Below are 20278 nucleotides of genomic sequence, written 5' to 3'. Positions count from 1 at the left end.
CTCATCCTTCACCCAGTCAACTTTCTCTCCCATTACAGAAACACAAAGGCCTTGACACTGGTAACGTCGAACCGTCTCACTACATGCCAGCTGGATCCGACACCCTTCCCACTCCTCCAGACCATAGCACCACCAGACATCCTCCCATTCCTAACAGCAACCATCAACTCCTCCCTCAACTCAGGGCGGGGTGGTTCCCACTTCCCTAAAACAAGCCAGTCACACCGCCCACAAAGGACAACTATCGACCAGTCTCTCTTCTCTCCTTCCCTTCTACAGTAAACCACTTGAACGTGCTGTATCCAACCAACTTACTGATGATTTCTTACAGAATGACCTCGTAGACCCTAATGAGTCAGGTTTCAGGACTACCTCCACAGAGAACTCATAGGGAACTGCTCCCCGCCCCCACACCAATGTAGTTTCTTCCCCTTCGGATGTATATATTTTTTACGATCTCTTTCTACTACAGTTCCGTAAACCAGTTTGTATCATAAATGTCATGATGAATTGAAAATGGGGGACCCCGGTGTAAACAAGACGAAAGTCGATTTCTGGTCTGCATCCTCTCTTAGCAGTTTGTTTTGTATTGAGCCGTACTGTATTGTACCCATTCTGCAATCTGTTAATAAAGTTTTCAATCAATCAAAAACCTTCAGTCAATGGTCTCCAACTACACACCCTCAAGACCCCTCCGCTCTACATCCTCTGGCCGCCTCAGACCCACTCCTATCCGAGCCTCAAAAGGGGCATCAAGGAGAAGCCGCCTATTCTCGGTCCTAGCTCCACAATGGTGGAACGTACTTTCCACCAGTTAGGACAGCCAAAACCCGACCAATCTTTCGCCGTCGACTAAAAACACACTTCTTTAATCAATACCTGAAATGAAAAACAAACAAAACCAAAAAAAACACTAACCTTCTTACCGTCTTATACTATCATGCACTCTTCCTACTATACTAATATGTCTTTACTACTATGCACTCAACACCAATGTTTCAGCACTTTGATGATCATTGTTACTGTAAGAGTTGTACCCTTCCTGCTTACTTGGCGTACAGAACTTGTAAGTCGCTTTGGATAAAAGCATGAGCTAAATGACTAAATGTAATCCATATACAAATATTTTCTCTACCAGTCCGTTGACTGACAGCGATATTTTCCCAATCTTGATTCCAGATTTTATGAAACTCCATGCCGTTTGAACAGTGTAACGCGTGACAAAAATAAACCTGCCTACTCTCATTATTGCACAAAATGCAGATAAAAGTCTTAAAAAGATAGACTTTTTTATTTTGTTTTTTATTGTAGGAATATTTCTTCTTTTCACTTGCATTTCAGCCATTTCTGTAAAGTACAAATCCACAGGTAAGCAACACAGAGGGTCCTGCCATGGCAGAGGTTGGTGAGTACAGTCTGTTAGTAGGTGACTTGAAGAACGCTGCTGCATTTGTCCTGTTCAGTCAATCATCAGGTTCAATGCCAATTGATTAGTTTAGAACCGATCCCGGGGCTTGGGTCTGTGGTTATCTATGGTAATCAGTCACTAGGACAGGTCCCACCTCCGGCCGAGAGAGAGACGGCGACGTCATCACGTGCTGGCGTCGGACATGGAGGTTTCTAGCATCATGTCGCTCTCGTACATGTCACACTCTAGGGTTAGCGAGCGCCGCAGCGGAGCCTCCAGCGAGGCCCCCAGTGATGACCCCAGCGATGACCCCAGCGAGGCCCCCAGCGAGGCCCCCAGCGAGGCCTTGTCCTGGTTCGGCGTCGGCGTTATCTCCAGGGACATGCTGTCGTCCAGCAGCAACGTGGCGTTGGGGTCGGCGGGCTCCAGCGGCGTGTTCAGCATCTTCATCAGGGCCGGCGTGGTCAGGCTCCCTCGCACCTTATCCTTTATGTCCGTGCCTGGATGTAAACAAACACCTTACTGTTAGCATAGATATTAGATAGCAATACAGTCAATAACCTTATCCTTTATGTCCGTGCCTTGATGTAAACAAACACATTACTGTTAGCATCGATAGTAATAGTCAATAACCTCATCCTTTATGTCCGTGCCTTGATGTAAACAAACACTACATTACTGTTAGCATAGTAATAGTCAATAAGAAAAATACATTACTCATTACAATAATATTGTTTGTGCCGATTTACTTTTTCTCTTCAGAAATGTTTTCACACATTCCTGTGAGATGGTAAATTAAGGATAGATTTGGAAATTGTGTGTAAGTGCTGTCCAAGAAATATGACACCAATTGGCCTGATGTGGGTGCCATTATTAAAAGGTCATAACTCCTATGCCATATGTCAGACTTACACAAAACCAGGTAGAGACAACCATCTCTCACTCTACAAATTTGCCTCAAGCAGGGTATCTGCAGGTTTAGCCCAGTCATATTTAATGCTTTTTAAGACTTTTTAATGCCACTCAGAATTTAATTTAATACCAATTTCACAATAACAAAATGACAAAAATCATGCAATGACACCAATTAGTTTAAGTTTAGAGACACATTGGTCCAAAGATGTTTATTAAAACATAACTTGGAAACTTAAAAATCTTGAACTTAAGGAGTAACTGGATTGGATGAATTTCAACAAAGGGGTGACCAAACATAAATAGCAAATATAACAAAATATACCAGGGGCCAAGCAGCAAGTGCAACAGCCACTGTCAGAACACATAACTATTACCACCCTCCCCAGGGTATCAAAAAAGTCAACCAACAAACAAGATTCTTGTGCCGGATCTCCTCTCTGGTAAACAAGAATAGTAATACCCTGAAGACTCCAACAGGAGCACTCATTCAAGGGTACTACGACTATGCTTGCACCTCATGGTACCAAAGCACCTCAAAGGCCCTAAAAACAAGATTACAAACATCACAAAACAAACTGGTCAGACTACTGCTTAACCTCACTCCTAAAACCCACTTTACCCCTGCCCACATTCAAAACCGCTCTTAAAGAGCACCTACGGGGGGTGGGGAGCTCCAGTAGCTCACCGCGTACCTCGAACGCTATTTCGGCGTCGGGGACAACCGTGTGCGTCACGGATCTGGGGTACACGAGTTCGACTCCCGGACTCGCCGTATTTTCTCAGTGTCTTTCCCCCCATCTATACCCCATTCAACCTGTTTCTGTCGGTCATACTTGACCAGAAAAAGCGATAAACGCGAAAAGAACCAGCTGACTGAGTAGGGTCGAGCTGCAGACTCGGAGCCTCGAGGTCCAGATTGGTACTTCCGGCCTGCCACAGGACTAATGCGGAAGTATCTCGAAGTACGTCTGACGTAATAGTCCTGTGGCAGGACTATGCGGAAGTATCTCGAAGTACGTCTGACGTATCTCGAATTACGTCTGACGTTTCTCTACGTTAGCTAAGCGAACATTAAACGTTGTATTCATAAAATAATATAAAATCAGCAGCATGGGGAGGGCCGGGGGGAGGGGAGGTACAGGTAGTAGAAGACATAGAGGTACAGGTCACATAATTATAGTACAGTGGAGAAGTAAAAATGGAATAAAAAGGCAGTGTAAACAATATACAATATTATTAACTCTAATAATAACACGCCTCGCGGGCTCATTATAATACGAGAGCCGTGGGTCTGCATTGTATAGAGCGGATCCCCCGGCCGTATTCAAGCGCTGGAGCGCTTTGCGATGGATCAAACTGTATTAATATAGTAGTAATAATAGTAGTTGGCTAGTTGCGCGCTTCTGGCCACCTCCCGCAGTGCGCGCATACACACATACTGTCTGTAGCTATACAGTACGTGCAAAATTAATTGTCAAGAGCCAATCGCACAGGTTGCCTCATCTCATCTGGCTCTGCAAATAGATCTAGAGTCTGAATATCATATAATAGCCTGCTGATGATCTCTCTCTCTCTCTCTCGAGTCAAATCCATTCTGAGAACGGAATGCAGTGCCCGCGACGAGGGTCTTGATTGATTGATTGATTGATTGATTGATTGAAAATTGTATTAACAGATCATGCTGGACCTACAAAAGGCCTTTGACACTGTCAATCACTCCATTCTTGATTGAACATTTTATTAACAGATTGCAGAATGGGTACAGTACAGTACAGCTCAATACACACAATTGTTAAGGGGATGCAGACCAGAGAAAGACTTTCGCCTTGGGGGGGGGGGGGGGGTCGGGTAGGAGGGGTGGGGGACACTGTACAACTGTACAAGCAAAACTGTACATTGGAATATTGACAAAACCATACTTGGTCATTTACTGTACATTGGAGGGGGTTGGGTTACAACACAGGAGCAGAGTATAAACAACAGTACAGGAATGAGAAACAGTACTGTACTGTTGTTTATACTCTGCTCCTGTGTTGTAACCCAACCCCCTCCAATGTACAGTAAATGACCAAGTATGGTTGTCAATATTCCAATGTACAGTTTTGCTTGTACAGTTGTACAGTGTCCCCCCCCCCCCACCCACCCGACCCCCCCCATCCACCTCCATTGTAGGTCCAGCATGATCTGTTAATACAATTTTCAATCAATCAATCAATCAATCAATCAATCAATCAAGACCCTCGTCGCGGGCACTGCATTCCGTTCTCAGAATGGATTTGACTCGAGAGAGAGATCATCAGCAGGCTATTATATGATATTCAGACTCTAGATCTATTTGCAGAGCCAGATGAGATGAGGCAACCTGTGCGATTGGCTCTTGACAATTAATTTTGCACGTACTGTATAGCTACAGACAGTATGTGTGTATGCGCGCACTGCGGGAGATGGCCAGAAGCGCGCAACTAGCCAACTACTATTATTACTACTATATTAATACAGTTTGATCCATCGCAAAGCGCTCCAGCGCTTGAATACGGCCGGGGGATCCGCTCTATACAATGCAGACCCACGGCTCTCGTATTATAATGAGCCCGCGAGGCGTGTTATTATTAGAGTTAATAATATTGTATATTGTTTACACTGCCTTTTTATTCCATTTTTACTTCTCCACTGTACTATAATTATGTGACCTGTACCTCTATGTCTTCTACTACCTGTACCTCCCCTCCCCCCGGCCCTCCCCATGCTGCTGATTTTATATTATTTTATGAATACAACGTTTAATGTTCGCTTAGCTAACGTAGAGAAACGTCAGACGTAATTCGAGATACGTCAGACGTACTTCGAGATACTTCCGCATAGTCCTGCCACAGGACTATTACGTCAGACGTACTTCGAGATACTTCCGCATTAGTCCTGTGGCAGGCCGGAAGTACCAATCTGGACCTCGAGGCTCCGAGTCTGCAGCTGGACCCTATTGAGCTGACTGGTCAAAGTAAAAAAAAAAAAAAAAAAAAAAAAAAAAAAAAAAAAAAAAAAAAAAAAAAAAAAAAAGCACCTACGGGAGGCTGCAATTAGAAACTGGGCACCGTAAATGTCCAAACCCCCCCCACCCCCCCTCCTAATGTACAGTCTCCTCCCCATCATATATTTTCTGTTAGGATCTCTGGGTAACAGTACTGTATATTTGCATATCGTATATGTCACAATTGTAACACTACAGTACTATATAGTATACCTGTATGTCATGTATGTCCCTATGCCATAAATGTCATGTATGTTGAGTATGTCATAAATGTCATGTCACTATAATTGAAAATGGGGGACCCTGATGTAAACAAGACACACGTCTTTCTCTGGTCTGCATCCCCTTAACAATTGTGTGTATTGAGCCGTACTGTATTGTACCCATTCTGCAATCTGTTAAATAAAGTTTTCATTCATTCATCCAGTTGTTTTGTTTTTGTGGTTTTGGTTGAATGAATACTTTGTTTAACAGATTGCAGAATGGGTACAATACAGTACGGCTCAATACACACAATTGTTAAGGGGATGCAGACCAGAGAAAGACGTTTGTCTTGTTTACATCAGGGTCCCCCATTTTCAATTCATAGTGACATTTATGACACTCAACATACATGACATTTATGGCATAGGGACATACAGGTATATAGTACTGTACCGTTACATTTGTGACATATACGATATGCAAATATACAGTACTGTTACCCATAGATCCTAATATACATGGGAGGATACTGTACGTCATTAGGAGGGGGTGGGTGGGAGGAAAAAATACATAGTGGGTGAAGATCTCATTGAACATAAACACAAACGTGTCCTTGTTTACATCCGTGAATAGATTATTTTCAAGTTAGACCTCAGCTTCAAGCTTTGGCGTGGAGCCGAATGTTATCCGGACTTCTGTTGGTGCAGATGTTATAGTCCTACCTGAGATGGCGCAGCTGGTGTGGAGGCAGGGGCCGAAAATAAATGCGAAATAGTAGTTTGCAGGCGGTTTTTGCAGAACGCTCAGCATGTGCGACGCGACTGCTTCTTTTTTTTTGCAACAGGGCTTGTAATGGTCTTTGACTGGGACCAACCATCGCGCAAACAGTGGATTGTCGAGCCAGTTCTCGTTAAATTGGCACTTAGTTTCCCATATTAACGAGTGCAAATGCTAAACTAAACTAAACGTAACGTTAGCGTTATCGCTTCGCCTTGCTAACGTTAGCTAGACTCCGTTGCCGAAATGGTTCCCCGGCCAACACATTACACAAGGAGTTGTGTTGGTTCCGCCCCATTCCGGTCTGCGTGATTCTACAATGAAAAAGTCAAACTTTATCTCCCGTTATAGTTTTCCCCCAGATTTCATAATAAAACATAAGATGACATGGGATTTTATCTTTCCTTTCTATGGCATTTTTAAGACCTCTGAAAATGGATTTAAGACATTTTAAGACAAACTAAGGCCTTAATAATTGATAAACAAATTTAAGACCTTTTAAGACTTTTTAAGGATCCGCGGACACCCTGTCAAGGACCCATAAAGTCCACCATATTGGATTTTTTTTTTTAAAAACACATGTTTGACATCTCCTAAACTGAAGGTACAATTGCTACCAGATGTTCTGTGGATAATTGTTTGATTAAGCTCATCAAAATTGACCAATTAACTTCAAAGGGGCGTGGCTTAGCACATATAGTCAACAACCATTGGGCAGATCGTCACAAAACTTGCAGGACATGTCCACATACAGCAAGTACCTGAAACATACCCTGAAAGTTTCATTCAGATAGACACTAGGGGGTGCTACAAATGCAAAAAATGTGTGTTGGCATGACACAATTCAGACTATAAGTCAAAAAGTGTTTGTCCAATCATTACAACTCGCACTGTGAAATTATTTTGAAATCTGAATGATCCGTGTTGGCTTCAAAATGTTTTTTCTCCCTTCCATTACCTATATAGGCATCTGTGTCACCAATATACATCTCGATGCAGTGGCCCAGCATCGTCACAGAAAACGTGTCGTCCCTTTTCAGTCCAAGTGCCTGTGGTACAGTGGAAACAAATCCATGTCAGGCATTTAGTAGAAAAACAAACGTGTGGACATTGACCTGAAACAGATGTGAGCCAGAATCATGCTCTATGACAGCGCTCTACACCAGCTAGTGTCCATTGGCCAGTTGCACAAAACATCCTACGTTTTTATGATTCCATTTCATTTTATTGTTTCTAGGTTTAGGATATGTTCAGGGCAAAGTTGGATAAATATTCCACAGTTGCCAAGGTGATCAATATCGACCTAAAATTGTGTTTCTTCAGTAGCCATAACGATAGGTTATAACTATAACCAAGTTCTGTGAGTAAAATAACCAAGTTCTGTGAGTAATGGTGACGCTCGGCGTCACTCTCTGCACTGTACCTCGCTTGTGCACGCGCACTGAATAAAAAATTCCACAATGCACCTTTACATCCCAACATCCGTCTGGCCACACCCCCATCAGCTTACCTACATAAGCAGGGGTGGGGCCACACACTCGCCTCCTTCCCAAGCTTTCACCACAAGGCGAGATCAAGGGCCGCAGTGGCGTCGGACGCCGAGCGTCACCATTACTCACAGAACTTGGTTATAGTTATAACCCATCGTTCTGTTTCGTAATGGCTCTCGCTCGGCGTCACTCTCTGCACAAGGGAGGCCGAGCGAGAGCCATCGGCCGACAAATATACCCCGCTGAGGCCCCCCACAACCATCAGATCGGGGAGGACCGAGCCCCCCCGACCCCCCCTAATGGAGGGCACCCCCCCTATTGGAGGTTCCCGGGAGGGCGACGGACCCGACCATGCGAAGAGGCACTCAAGCAACTCAACGCACAGGGTGAGCAGACCGTGGCCTGACCCCACGACTACACACACGCACAACCCGCATGCCACCCGGGAACGAACGGAAGGAACAACCTCGTTACTGCCCCCAGAAATCACGGGGTCAAGAGCAAACCCAACCCCGTGGCAAGGCCGTAGCAGCGGAGCGCGAAGGAAGACCCAGACCCACCAAAGGGACTGGAGCCCCTGGAAAACGGGGGCCCGGAGAGGTCAATGACGCCAGGCATCAGGACCCCACCAGGTGGTCACTTAGTGACACCGCCCCCCACATCGCCAGCGTATTCGGATCAGGCCCCTCCAAGAGCGGGCCCTTTCCCCCCAACAGCACACCGCCTGGCATACTGACCCTGCAGAACAGGCAGTGAGCACGGCCGTAACACTCAAGGTTAACCAACGGAAGCAGGCAGCGTACCGGGGAAACCAGGCAACAGGCTGTAACCCGAGCCTGGAGCACTGCGGACGAGACAGGCGCCAAAGGAGTCAGCTGAAAACAGCCGCCCCAGCGGAAGGGGCGTATGCTGGCGTTGTTGATCACCATGACAAAGCCTCCTTTAAAAAAAACCCACCCAGAGGGGTTGAGACAGAGAAGGCTGACATGATTGGCAGACGTCATGAACGTGCAGGGGCACACTCAACCGGACAACCCGGGAGTTGACACTGCTCCAACACACCAGAGAACCAACCACCATGTCGTTACCCTATGCGTGGTTGTTCCTATAACCCCTCAGGAAAAACTCAAACACACCTGCAGGTGTCATACCGCAGTACAAGTGTTGCAGTTTCCCAAAAAAGGGGGTTATCCCAGGCCTACGGGTCAACGAACAGTACTTCGGACCGGGCCCGGCGGCACGGGAAGCACAGTTACCAGAGGAGGTCTAAGACCACCCCAACAGCCCCCTCCACGCCATGCGTGAAAGAGGAGCGAAAAGAATGGAGAACCAGCCCCAAGCACACCGCCCTTGGTATTCCCAGGCGGTCTCCCAACCAAGTACTAACCAGGACCAAACCAGCGTAGCGGCCGAGATCGAACGAGATCGGGCGTGTACAGGTTGGCATGACCGTAAGCCATTACGACAGTGCAGAGTACAATATGTACCCAACAAGGGTCTCCATAGCGCCTAACCATGTGACACCCGGACCGACCTGGCATTTCCCCCCCCCGAAAAAAGCACAAGTCCCTCAGGGTACCAGAACAGTAGATCTGCATCCCCGGTGGACAACGGGTTAACTGACCTGGACCAGCGTGACCAGACCAGTCCCTTGTCCTAACCACGCCGACATGCCCACTCCAGGAGAGGGGGTAGGTATGCGTGTCGATCTAAAACATGAAGAGGGCGCCACCCAGACGGTCCTCATTTAGACCGTGCTCAGTGGCCCACCCCAAGGGCGTGAGACCCCTCTACCTATGTTCAGATCTATTCCGTTAACATCCCCCAGATATGAACGAGAATTCATCGAGACAACCTAGTAAACTCGCGCTCGGAAGAGACAAAACCCCATCCCAGTTGCCCTATAAAAACGCTGTTTTAACAAGCAACCAAGGCGCACTTAGCCCCTGTGTGATCCTGTAACAGAAACACACCGAGCCAGCACTATGTATGCGTCGAGACCCAAACACACCAAACATTGTTCCTCCAAGTCGCCTGGGAGAACGACACGGAGCCGGCGTGCTTCATGTACCTTCCTCTTTTTATTCAAAAAAGAAAGAACACAGACTGACATGAATCCCTCGTGACGCAGGCTGAGGGTAAAAATTGTTTACATTTTTACATCCCACCACCCTCCCACAGGGAGGAGGCGGAAATCGCCAGAGAGACTTCCCACACGAGCTGTATAGATTGAAAAGAATATAGTGCAACATTGAGCTATGTAATATTTGGATTAGGGCTCTCCGAGGAGGCACTGAACCAATACACTCAATAATCGAATTGAATCGAATCGAATACACACACAATAGAGCAGAACTCCTTTTTGAAGTTCTACTCATCTTGACAATCTGAGGAGGAGGCTCTGAACTCTGAGGAGGCTCCCTCACAGGGAAGGAGAGTCCCAACTCACAGCCGGCCCGAGTAGGAGCTTCGTGAGGAGGAGCCCTGACCACTCTCTGAAACAGATCCATCATATGGACCTGAACAGCACATGGAAGTCTTACCAACAGAGACGCGCACAGTGACGTACTCTATGGCGGAGGAATTTCTGCGGTGCACACGCCCAATATTCCAGGGCGTGGGACCAGGAAACTCCCCCCCCCCCCCCCTTCTTACCCTGTAACGTGCCGAACAGAAACGTGACAGGAACCTTGAAGGACAGGAGGTTTTAACCCCTGACCAATCAGAAAAGGGGAGGAAAGGATTACCAGTTCACCCCTTTACGACCCCACACCCATGATACGATGTAATGACAAAAAAGAGTATGACACAGCCATAGTCAGCTACATGAAGCGTCTAACAGCTTCACACAGCTCATGTACTAACCTGCTATCTGATTTTTACTAAGGAAAAAACACAGAATAGAGAGGGCCCCCTTAAGAGCCCCGGTACCAGACTTGCACATGTGCTTCTGTGGCCAACCCAACCCAGTTGTAGATCACAAGATACACACAACCCTTTATCACCATAAAAAATGGCAAATAGACTCTACAGAGGAACGCCGTTTTTCATAATGAGAATACACAATTCTCGATTAGTATCGGCCACAGGCCTTGCTAAGCACACACGAAAAGTTACCAAACAATCTTTTCTTTAGGAAAATACAGTTCCTCAAGCGGTTCTAGCACAACCCCAGCAATCAAGCTAAGGGTTACATCGTATCCCACCACACAGTGACACAATATATTGTAAACAACATGTCTGAGAGGAGGGTGAGGAAGTCCCCAGGGAACCGGGGGGAAACACACCTCCTACCTTACCCTTAATACGGCCAGTTGAACAGGTAAACCTGTTAATATGTGAACACACTGTTCATCGTCATTACAGGCTGAGAAAATAATTCATTCTTCACTCATATGTCACTAAGCATAGCTTTATAGGTTAGTTTAACCCCCTTAGTTGTGAGTACACAGTACATGAACACACATGATGTTTCTCAACACAACAAACCAGATCATTTTTACATCTGTAACAAACAACCCGAGTTGCATGGAGAAGCTAATACCAGTGACAACAATTCACACACAACTCACCTTTTAAGAGAGAAGAGAAAAAGAGATGTCAACACAGTTTACAACAGTGATTTTACCAGACATCCGGCGGAGCCAGCACAAGTCCCATCTGGGCTGTAGCCGACTTGAACATGGATCTCCCGATAACGAACATCCATGCCCACATTTCCTTGTGAGGGTATACTCTCATTTGTATATGAAAGATGGGGCCTACACGGTGACAGAGAAGCATCCACTCGTCCAGAGAATCCTGGGATCACCAGTTACTGGTCGTGGCCCACTAGTTGACTATAATGGGCTTCAAACCAAGATCCTCCGCCGTCGCCTAAAAGGCTGAACAGAAGGACCCTAATCTGGGGCCGGTTTTCGTAAACATTGTCAGCTAGCCCCCATAGCACTAACAGACAAGTGGTGCTCGCAAGCAAACATTACTCACCAAACCTGGAACCCACCGCTTCTCACAACAGTCGGTGCGTCCTACAGTCCAGCTGTGTTGCTGGAGGGTCTTACCCCATCCAGCCGCAGGAAGGAGGATTGTAGTTGGGAGGCATGTTAGCGGCGTGAACTCCTAATACGGAAAAAAACGGTGGAGGTGTAGAATGATCATCATCTTCCAGACACTCCAGTAACGAAGACAATATCGCCGTATTTTCTCGAAAAGTAGTGAGAGAGAAAATAAAGATATGATGTCAACGTATCTCTTGTTTTCCAACTTTCTTCAACTAGCAACCTCGTCAAGTGGGGATCTACCGAAGGCACTTCCTTGTGGTGAAAGCGAAGGAGGCGAGTGTGTGGCCCCACCCCTGCTTATGTAGGTAAGCTGATGGGGGTGTGGCCAGACAGATGTTGGGATGTAAAGGTGCATTGTGGAATTTTTTATTCAGTGCACGAGCGAGGTACAGTGCAGAGAGTGACGCCGAGCAAGAGCCATTACGAAACAGAACCTTAACTTACACTAAGCAAACAGCAATAACCACTTGACTTCATACATTTGGTTAAAGTCATGGTAAATAGGATGATGGGAGAAGGTTGATACACAGAGCTACCAGCCACCAATGGCAGAGAGAGATGTAGCATTGTGTGTTCACAGATGAGATATATCTATATAATACAAGTTGTGATAAGTCATGGTGATAGTCCTTTCTTGCAAGACATGACTCCGGTATTTACTTTATTTAATAAAGTACAGTGTTAATTTTGGAAAACTTGTGTTGTCCATTTCATTCACTAATGTCCAAAAATCAAAAGGAGACCAAATTGGACAGAGGAAGAAAAACATATTGTACTGGATGACTACACACAAAGAGGAAACATTCTCCAGAGAAAATATGATCCAAAGGTTACATCTAGTCTGAAACAACAACAAATGTGACTAGAGATCAACGCATAAACTAAACACAAGATCAAGAACAATGTCAGTGAAAAAAAAATATATATAATAAAATATATGACATAATAACATCAGCAATAAAATTGTAGACTTGTTGAGGTTGGTCATTTTGTGTTAAAGTTTGTTGCCAAGTGAATTTAATTACTCAGGATAAGGAAGACAACTGAAATATTAAAGATACATCTTAAGGACAGGATATGAGGTGAATTTGTGCAACTTGTATTATTCAAAAGGAAATCTGAAGTACATTTTTGGAGGGGGAAAAACAAGGGGAAAAACATAAATTAAGAAGCTTCATGAAACTGTACAGATTATTTACGCCACAATCCAGTGAGACAGGTCTGCCTAGAAAAAACTGGCTAGTGTTTTTTTTCTCCTCCACCAAATGGAAAACCTAAAACATCCACAACACTTAACATGTCAATCCATATATCATACAGAGTATTTAAGTATTCAATTATTTAATATCTGTCCGTGTGCATAAAGCTCCTGGTGGGTTCCAGCAGTGTCTTCTTCCCTACATACAGTAGGTCTCCTGAATGGATTCCAACATATCATGTTTGCCATTACTTGGACTCAAGTGTGTTTGAGTCTTCAGGCTGATTTATGCTTGGGTGCTCTAGCCTTAAGGCAGATTTATGCTTGGGTGCTCTAGCCTTAAGGCAGATTTATGCTTGGGTGCTCTAGCCTTAAGGCAGATTTATGCTTGGGTGCTCATTAAGGCAGATTTATGCTTGGGTGCTCTAGCCTTAAGGCAGATTTATGCTTGGGTGCTCTAGCCTTAAGGCAGATTTATGCTTGGGTGCTCTAGCCTTAAGGCAGATGTATGCTTGGGTGCTCTAGCCTTAAGGCAGATTTATGCTTGGGTGCTCTAGCCTTAAGGCAGATTTATGCTTGGGTGCTCTAGCCTTAAGGCAGATTTATGCTTGGGTGCTCTAGCCTTAAGGCAGATTTATGCTTGGGTGCTCTAGCCTTAAGGCAGATTTATGCTTGGGTGCTCTAGCCTTAAGGCAGATTTATGCTTGGGTGCTCTAGCCTTAAGGCAGATTTATGCTTGGGTGCTCTAGCCTTAAGGCTGATTTAGGCTTGGGTGCTCTAGCCTTAAGGCAGATGTATGCTTGGGTGCTCTAGCCTTTTGACAACCGTCGCTCGACAGAAATTGTGCACTCAACATTTTTCCTTCCTGTTGCATACCTGCAGAATTGTGTTGTGTTGAGGACACTGGTGTATCTTTGCACTAGGTGAGTGGATGAAATGCCAGCCATGCCATGGATATGAAAACAGTTGATCAAAGTGTCAAGCATCCTAGCATAAATAGGCCTTTAGAGCTCCTCCCTTGTGGGAGCTGCCACATTGGTGAGGTCATCATCTATCAAGACTATATTGGAAAAAGGAAAACAAAGTGACGGGTGTTAAGATGGAAAACAACAATACCGTATGAAAGTAATCGATGGCGCTCTCGAAATCTCCCATGAGGCTGTGCACATATCCTATGGCAGAGTAGGTGGATGCATGCTGGGGGATGAGCACCAGAGCCTGGCGGTGGTATTCTAGAGCCTGGTCGTACTTCCTACAGGAACAACACCAAAACACACAGCTCAGAAGTGTCCATGTCCAAGACTGAGGAATTCCACTGCTTGCAATTTCCCTTAAAAAGGAACACGCCAACATTTTGGAAAATTAGCTTACTGTCTTCTCCAGAGAGAGACAAGAAGATAGATACCAGTTTCCTCTGTGCGTTCAGTAGAAAGCTATCTGGCTGCCTAGCTTAGCACAATGAATGGCCGGTTAGCCTAGGCATTGTCCAACTAACACCACTCCCGAAGGCTAACCGGCACTGTCCGCTTCCATTCATTGTGCTAAGCTAACATGCAGCCAGATAGCTTTCTACTGAACGCACAGAGAGGAAGCTGGTATCTATCTTCTTGTCTCTCTCTGGAGAAGACGATAAGCTACTTTCCCAAAATGTTGGCGTGTTCCTTTAACGTACATATAAGCAATCTGATAGGGCTGTGCAAAGTGGGGCGGGGCCCTTTTTGGCCTTACAAAGGGTTCCAGAGCATGACGTGAGATAGGAATTGGTCTATTTTCATGCATTTTGATTACATTCGAGTAGTGATTTTGAGACACTACTCACTAAACAATTAGGACAATGCATATTATCAAACACGATGAAGCTCATGTTTAAATGGTAAATTAACTGCATTTTATATAGCGCTCCTTTCCAAAGCGCTTTACAATTTATGCCTCACATTCACCCATTCACTCACTCTCACACACAGACGGCAACCATACAAGGCGCCAACCTGCTCGTCTGGAGAGGTTAGGGGTTCCGTGTCTTGCTCAAGGACACTTCCAAACCAGGATTATAGCAGGAACCTTCAGATTATTTGGCGGCCGCTCTACCCCCTGAGCCACTTCCGCCTACACGTTACATTTTCAGAAATAAAAGCCCCCCCCACACATTACATTTTGGCCCATGGCCCTCTGGGCACCCTGGTTTATAGTTTACATGGGCTACTCAAACTGAGTGGGACCAGTGAACAAACACTGGACATGTGAAGCCTCCGTCCAACAATAGAGACGAAACAGTCGCTTACGTCCCGTTCCAGTTTACATAAAAAGAAAATTACCCAGGCCATTCAAAACAGGACACTTGTGCTCTAACTGCAAGCCCCTCGTATATCTGCCGAGTGGCCATGCATAATACATTAAAGGATCTTTGCATGGATTTGAGGGCCCTACTTATGCAGAATGACTGGAGCAGCACAAACTACGTGTACATCTCTGAAAATAGTCTGTGTGGAGGGCATGAGAAGGAACGAGGTGAGATGGGGAATGGGCAGAGCGGACCAGAGTGCACTACAAGGCCTACTAGGCATTTCTGAGCAGCCTCTTCAGGATAAATTTAGCCTCCTCCAGTCCTTCAGTAGTAACTCTATACGTTACCCGAACGTACCGCTATACGTTAGATGCTAACCTCATCTCAGGCAGAGAGACACTTTGAACAACCATGTGGACGCAACACCTGACGTTAGAACTAATTGCTTTAAAACTTGAAATGTATCTCCACTCGAGCTCTCAGGAGACAAAATAGTACTTGCATAAAATATTAACACTTTCTCTGCCAGAGACGCCTAAACTAGTCATTCCCCGCCATGCTAATTCTGCCAATGACGCCGTAACACGTCATTGAGATCAATATTTCAAAAATCTGTGATCGCAATCATATTTCTCCCCCGGAGACTTGAGATCTACTGTTGATCCCCTCTCAACTCTCCAACGGTTCAAGATCGCCATCTGGTGGCGGATCGGCGGATCGCCCAAACCGGAAACAGGAAACGGAAGCTGGTCCTCATTCCAATTCGGTCCGATCACTCGCTAATAGTCCCGGGACTCGAGCTAGACACAATGGATAGCAATCCGTTACCAATAACTCGATAAACAACATGATTTGGACGTATATACTATTATACAACCTGGAGATGGATCGCATATTTCTACATCCCATAATAGGAATATTTTTGCTCCACGCTCATCGCCCAACAGCCCGAGGAGACTGGGGTAAGATTCAGCATTTTTTTTTACCGTGTTCGATATAAACTGCTCTAATGATCATATCACCCACACTAGATGAATCATCTAACGTTGGCCACGGAATTATAAACGACCCCCCCCCCATCCGGTCAACATCAGATGATAAGTAGTAACTTCTAGAAGCACGTCCACTTGACATTTTTTATCTCGCACAGATCGCTATCAAACTGTATTTGATCATCAATATAATGCATTTAGGGCTATAAATCACGTCTGGAGAAAGCTGCAGAAAACGATAAAAACATATTTATACTTTAGACCGTATTTTAGTATGAATATGTGAATGAAAAAGTAGAACGTTCCTACGTCCTGAATGATAGATAATTGACGTTGAATGGGCCATAGTAATGTCAATTTAGCAATACAATTTAAAAAGTTATAGCCCTGCAAAGAAGGGGAACTTCTCCATAGACAAATAGAGCTGGCAGAGAGGGGTATAATGATGTACATAAGCCTGGCGAAGAAAGTGTTAAGTCTCTACATTTAATTAAAAACAACTTTTAAATACTCGCCTATATTGTGCAGTGACCGAAAGCAATATATTTGAAATCAACTGCAGTATTCCATTACAATAGTCAATAACCTAAACCCTTCTCCTAATCAAATTGAGTATATATTTAGTATGTACGTTTTTGCTAAATAGTTTTAACTGCTGATGTTGTCTGCCATGATGCCGTCTTAGAAGAATAGAAGAAGCCAGGGCCGCAATTCCGCAGCTCTCCGGCAACATTCTGTCTCCAAAGAGCCTAATATAGGTCACAATTGGATCAACACTTACTTTAGTTTTCGACAAACGTGACCCAAATTGTTCAACAAAGGCTCCCATTTGTCCACCGTGACCTAAAGACCAGAGAAGAACAGATTAAGACTTTGCACACTTTGTTCAATGAATTCAGTGCTTATTGGACAAAATGAGCCTCTACCTCACTCCCTATGGCTTTGATCTTGTCCATGGCATCAAGGAACAACTTCTCAGCCGTCTTCCAGCTGAAAGAGGACATGTGGAAAACACATTCATATGATCAGTCAGACATCATTTGATTGATCAAAGCCTCCTCCATCCCACCCCGGAGGCTGTGGTCCTCTGACTCTGGTCTCCTCTCCATCCCTCCACCAACCTGCACAGTCGGTCCCCAGAGCCTTCTCTGTTGCCGCACCCACCCTCTGGAACTCCCTCCCTCCAGACATCCGCAACGCTACACCCCTGGACTCCTTCAAATCACAACTCAAATCTTACCAAATGTATTAATGACCTGACTTCCTTCTTTTTGTTCCTCTGATTTCCTTCCTCTTAAGTGTGTCCCCCTCCTTTGTTAAGCGCCTTGAGTTTCCTGAAAGGTGCTATATAAATGTAAGAAATTATTATTATTATTATTATTATTATTAAGTGTCCAATTGAAATGCCATTCCACTGAATGCGTCAAGTGTTCTAGAATGTTACTGTGTGTTGTTCAAAGCTCACTTCGTCCGTATCCCACTGAGCGTACAGTTGTTAAAAGGTTGTGCGTGTTGTGTTGTGTTTGCATGTTTACAACTTACTCTCCGTTTTGGAAAGCGACCACAGCCACCTCGTGCATGACGAAGGGGTCCTCGGGGGCGATACTGAGCGCCTGGCTGAAGAAGCGCTCGGCCAGCTTGGAGTTGTTGGTCAACCCGTACTCCAGACCGATGTACAGCATGGGCAGGTGGCACCTGAACGGAAGAGGACAGGTGGATGTGCCATCAGTCATCAGACCAAGGCTACGGTCACACTGCAAGCCTTAGCGCTCAATTCAGATTTATTGCGCAGATCAGATTTCTTTTGTTTTTTTGTTTGACTGTTCACATTATATTTTAAATGTGGCCAATATCAGATTCCAGTGTGAACTGGTCAAATTAACAATAAAAAAGACATACAAATGTCTATTTAGAGTGACGTGAAAGTAGTCTACAAATCCCATGACCGTTCAGACTGAGGTCGCATTGCGAAATAAAAATAAAAATCAGACCTGTATCCAATTTAGGACCACATATGAAAGTATCCCAAATCAGAATTGAAAAGATTTGTCTGCAGTTTGAATGTAGCCTAAGGGCTCATTCACATCTAAATCAGACCAATGCTTGATTCCACCTTCTTTTTTTTATTTATCCTTTATTTATCCAGGAATGTCCCATTGAGATACAAGATCTCTTCTTCCAGGGAGTCCTGAACGGGGGTAGCGGCGTTCCATGAGAAAGTTGAACTGGAGTCAACTTTTTCCATAACGCAACTCCTCCCAACACTGCAGCAGCCAATCAATCACCGCAGAATTGGGGGGAGGGGTTATAAAAGCTCACTGTATAGGGTGCGGCTGGGTAGCGCAGTGGACTAAGCACCCGCCTACCACCGCAGAGACTCTGGCATAACGACTAAATTGGGATGGGTGAAAAATACAGAAAGCCCAAAAATAAATAGAATAAAATTAAAAGCTCACAGTATGATGATGTCACACAAATGGCCCATCCACACCAACACAGCACTCTGCGACGAGGTGCTGCATTGTCTGATTAGATCTGAATGAGCACAAAGGCACGAGGTTCTCAACCTTTTTCTGTCAGTTGACCCCATAATGAGGCTTATAAAAAAATATATAAATACTAGGGATGCTCGATATTGGCTTTTTTACCGATACCGATATTCCGATATTGTCCAACTCTTAATTTCCGATACCGATATCAACCGATATCAACCGATACCAATATATGCAGGGTTTCCCACCCCAAAAAACTGAATAATTTCAGGTAACTAATAATTTCACTGGATATATATATAACAAATATTGTTATTGTTTTTTTCTTTTTTTAAACAGATACCGATATTTTCCGATATCACATTTTACTGCCGATATCGGCCGATAATATCGGTCGGCCGATAATATCGGACATCCCTAATAAATACCCATGACCCCCGTGCTTAAAACGCATGCAAATTGAAGTGTATTCACATTATACCGATTACACATCAAACCGAGTGCATTTTTATTCCAGTGATTTCTGTGTAGTATACAAGCAATGGGCAGCACTTTTTCATTTCAAAATGACAATCTGATATAATTTCAGTCAGACTAGGACCGCATTTTCTTGTCAGGAGATTTTTTCGACCCATAGATTGAAAAAGGCTGGTTTAAAAAAGGTCAAAACTAGTCTAGTCGGAACTGTCTGCCTCGTTGTGATTAAAGATCCACAGAAACAGCATTCACAGAATCTCAAGCGACCGGAGGGCACGGTTCAAAATCTAAATCTTTCTTGGTGTTTGCCCTCAAGAGCAGAGGGACGTAAATCACAAAGAAGGTACATTTTCCACGAAGGAGGACAATAATGGATTTCTTTAGATGAGAATAAGGACGGAATGATTTGAGATGTTTTGGCACATAGTGATAAATAGTTCAGAGAACTACTAGGTGCAAAGAAAAGGGGTAGAAATGGAGGAAAAAACATTATTCATTTCATATGATCTTTAAAAAAGTGCTATATATAATTCAGCCACTAGATGCCACACTAGAGCACCAGCACGGCAATTATCCAATCAGGTGCATTCCATGTGGGAAAATGGGAAGTAGGAAGGGAATACATGCACGCAACATGTAAACAACATTCATTTTGTACCTACCAAAATGTTTTAAATGATAAAAAGGCATTATCAAAACATTTAAGGGAAAAGCAATACTTTTATTTCACACCTTTCTAAAAGATCAGTGGCTGTATTATACTGTATATATTTAAATGATCAATACGCTCCATCAAATGTTATCTATAGCACCTTTAAGTTCATGTGATGGTTAAAAGGACCATACCCGTCTTAATTTCTCGCCATAACTGGAGATGGCCCCCGTCTAATAAGATACCAATTAATAACAACCACATTATTCTGCTTTATTACCAATCCAAATGCCGAAGTTTAAA

General features: G+C 44.5%; 1 protein-coding gene across 2 annotated transcripts in view; it reads right to left on the bottom strand.

Moving 5' to 3' along the window:
* Window positions 1-343: 343 nt before the first annotated feature.
* Window positions 344-20278, bottom strand: part of cdc16 (cell division cycle 16 homolog) — a 42617-nt gene continuing 22682 nt past the window's right edge. For both annotated transcript variants that reach the window (XM_084309622.1, XM_084309623.1), the window contains 6 exons: window positions 17897-18049; window positions 17281-17344; window positions 17136-17197; window positions 14195-14330; window positions 7288-7378; window positions 344-1908 (listed from right to left, as the gene is read on the bottom strand). In XM_084309622.1, coding sequence (XP_084165748.1) covers window positions 1592-1908; window positions 7288-7378; window positions 14195-14330; window positions 17136-17197; window positions 17281-17344; window positions 17897-18049 — 823 coding nt within the window. In that variant the 3' untranslated portion in view covers window positions 344-1591. The remainder of the gene's footprint in view (window positions 1909-7287; window positions 7379-14194; window positions 14331-17135; window positions 17198-17280; window positions 17345-17896; window positions 18050-20278) is intronic.

Source organism: Notolepis coatsorum (genome assembly GCF_963971535.1).
Source record: "Notolepis coatsorum genome assembly, chromosome: 3".
Classification (NCBI taxonomy): domain Eukaryota; kingdom Metazoa; phylum Chordata; class Actinopteri; order Aulopiformes; family Paralepididae; genus Notolepis; species Notolepis coatsorum.
Note: the sequence above shows the minus strand (reverse complement) of the source record. Positions and strands in the feature narration are given on the sequence as shown.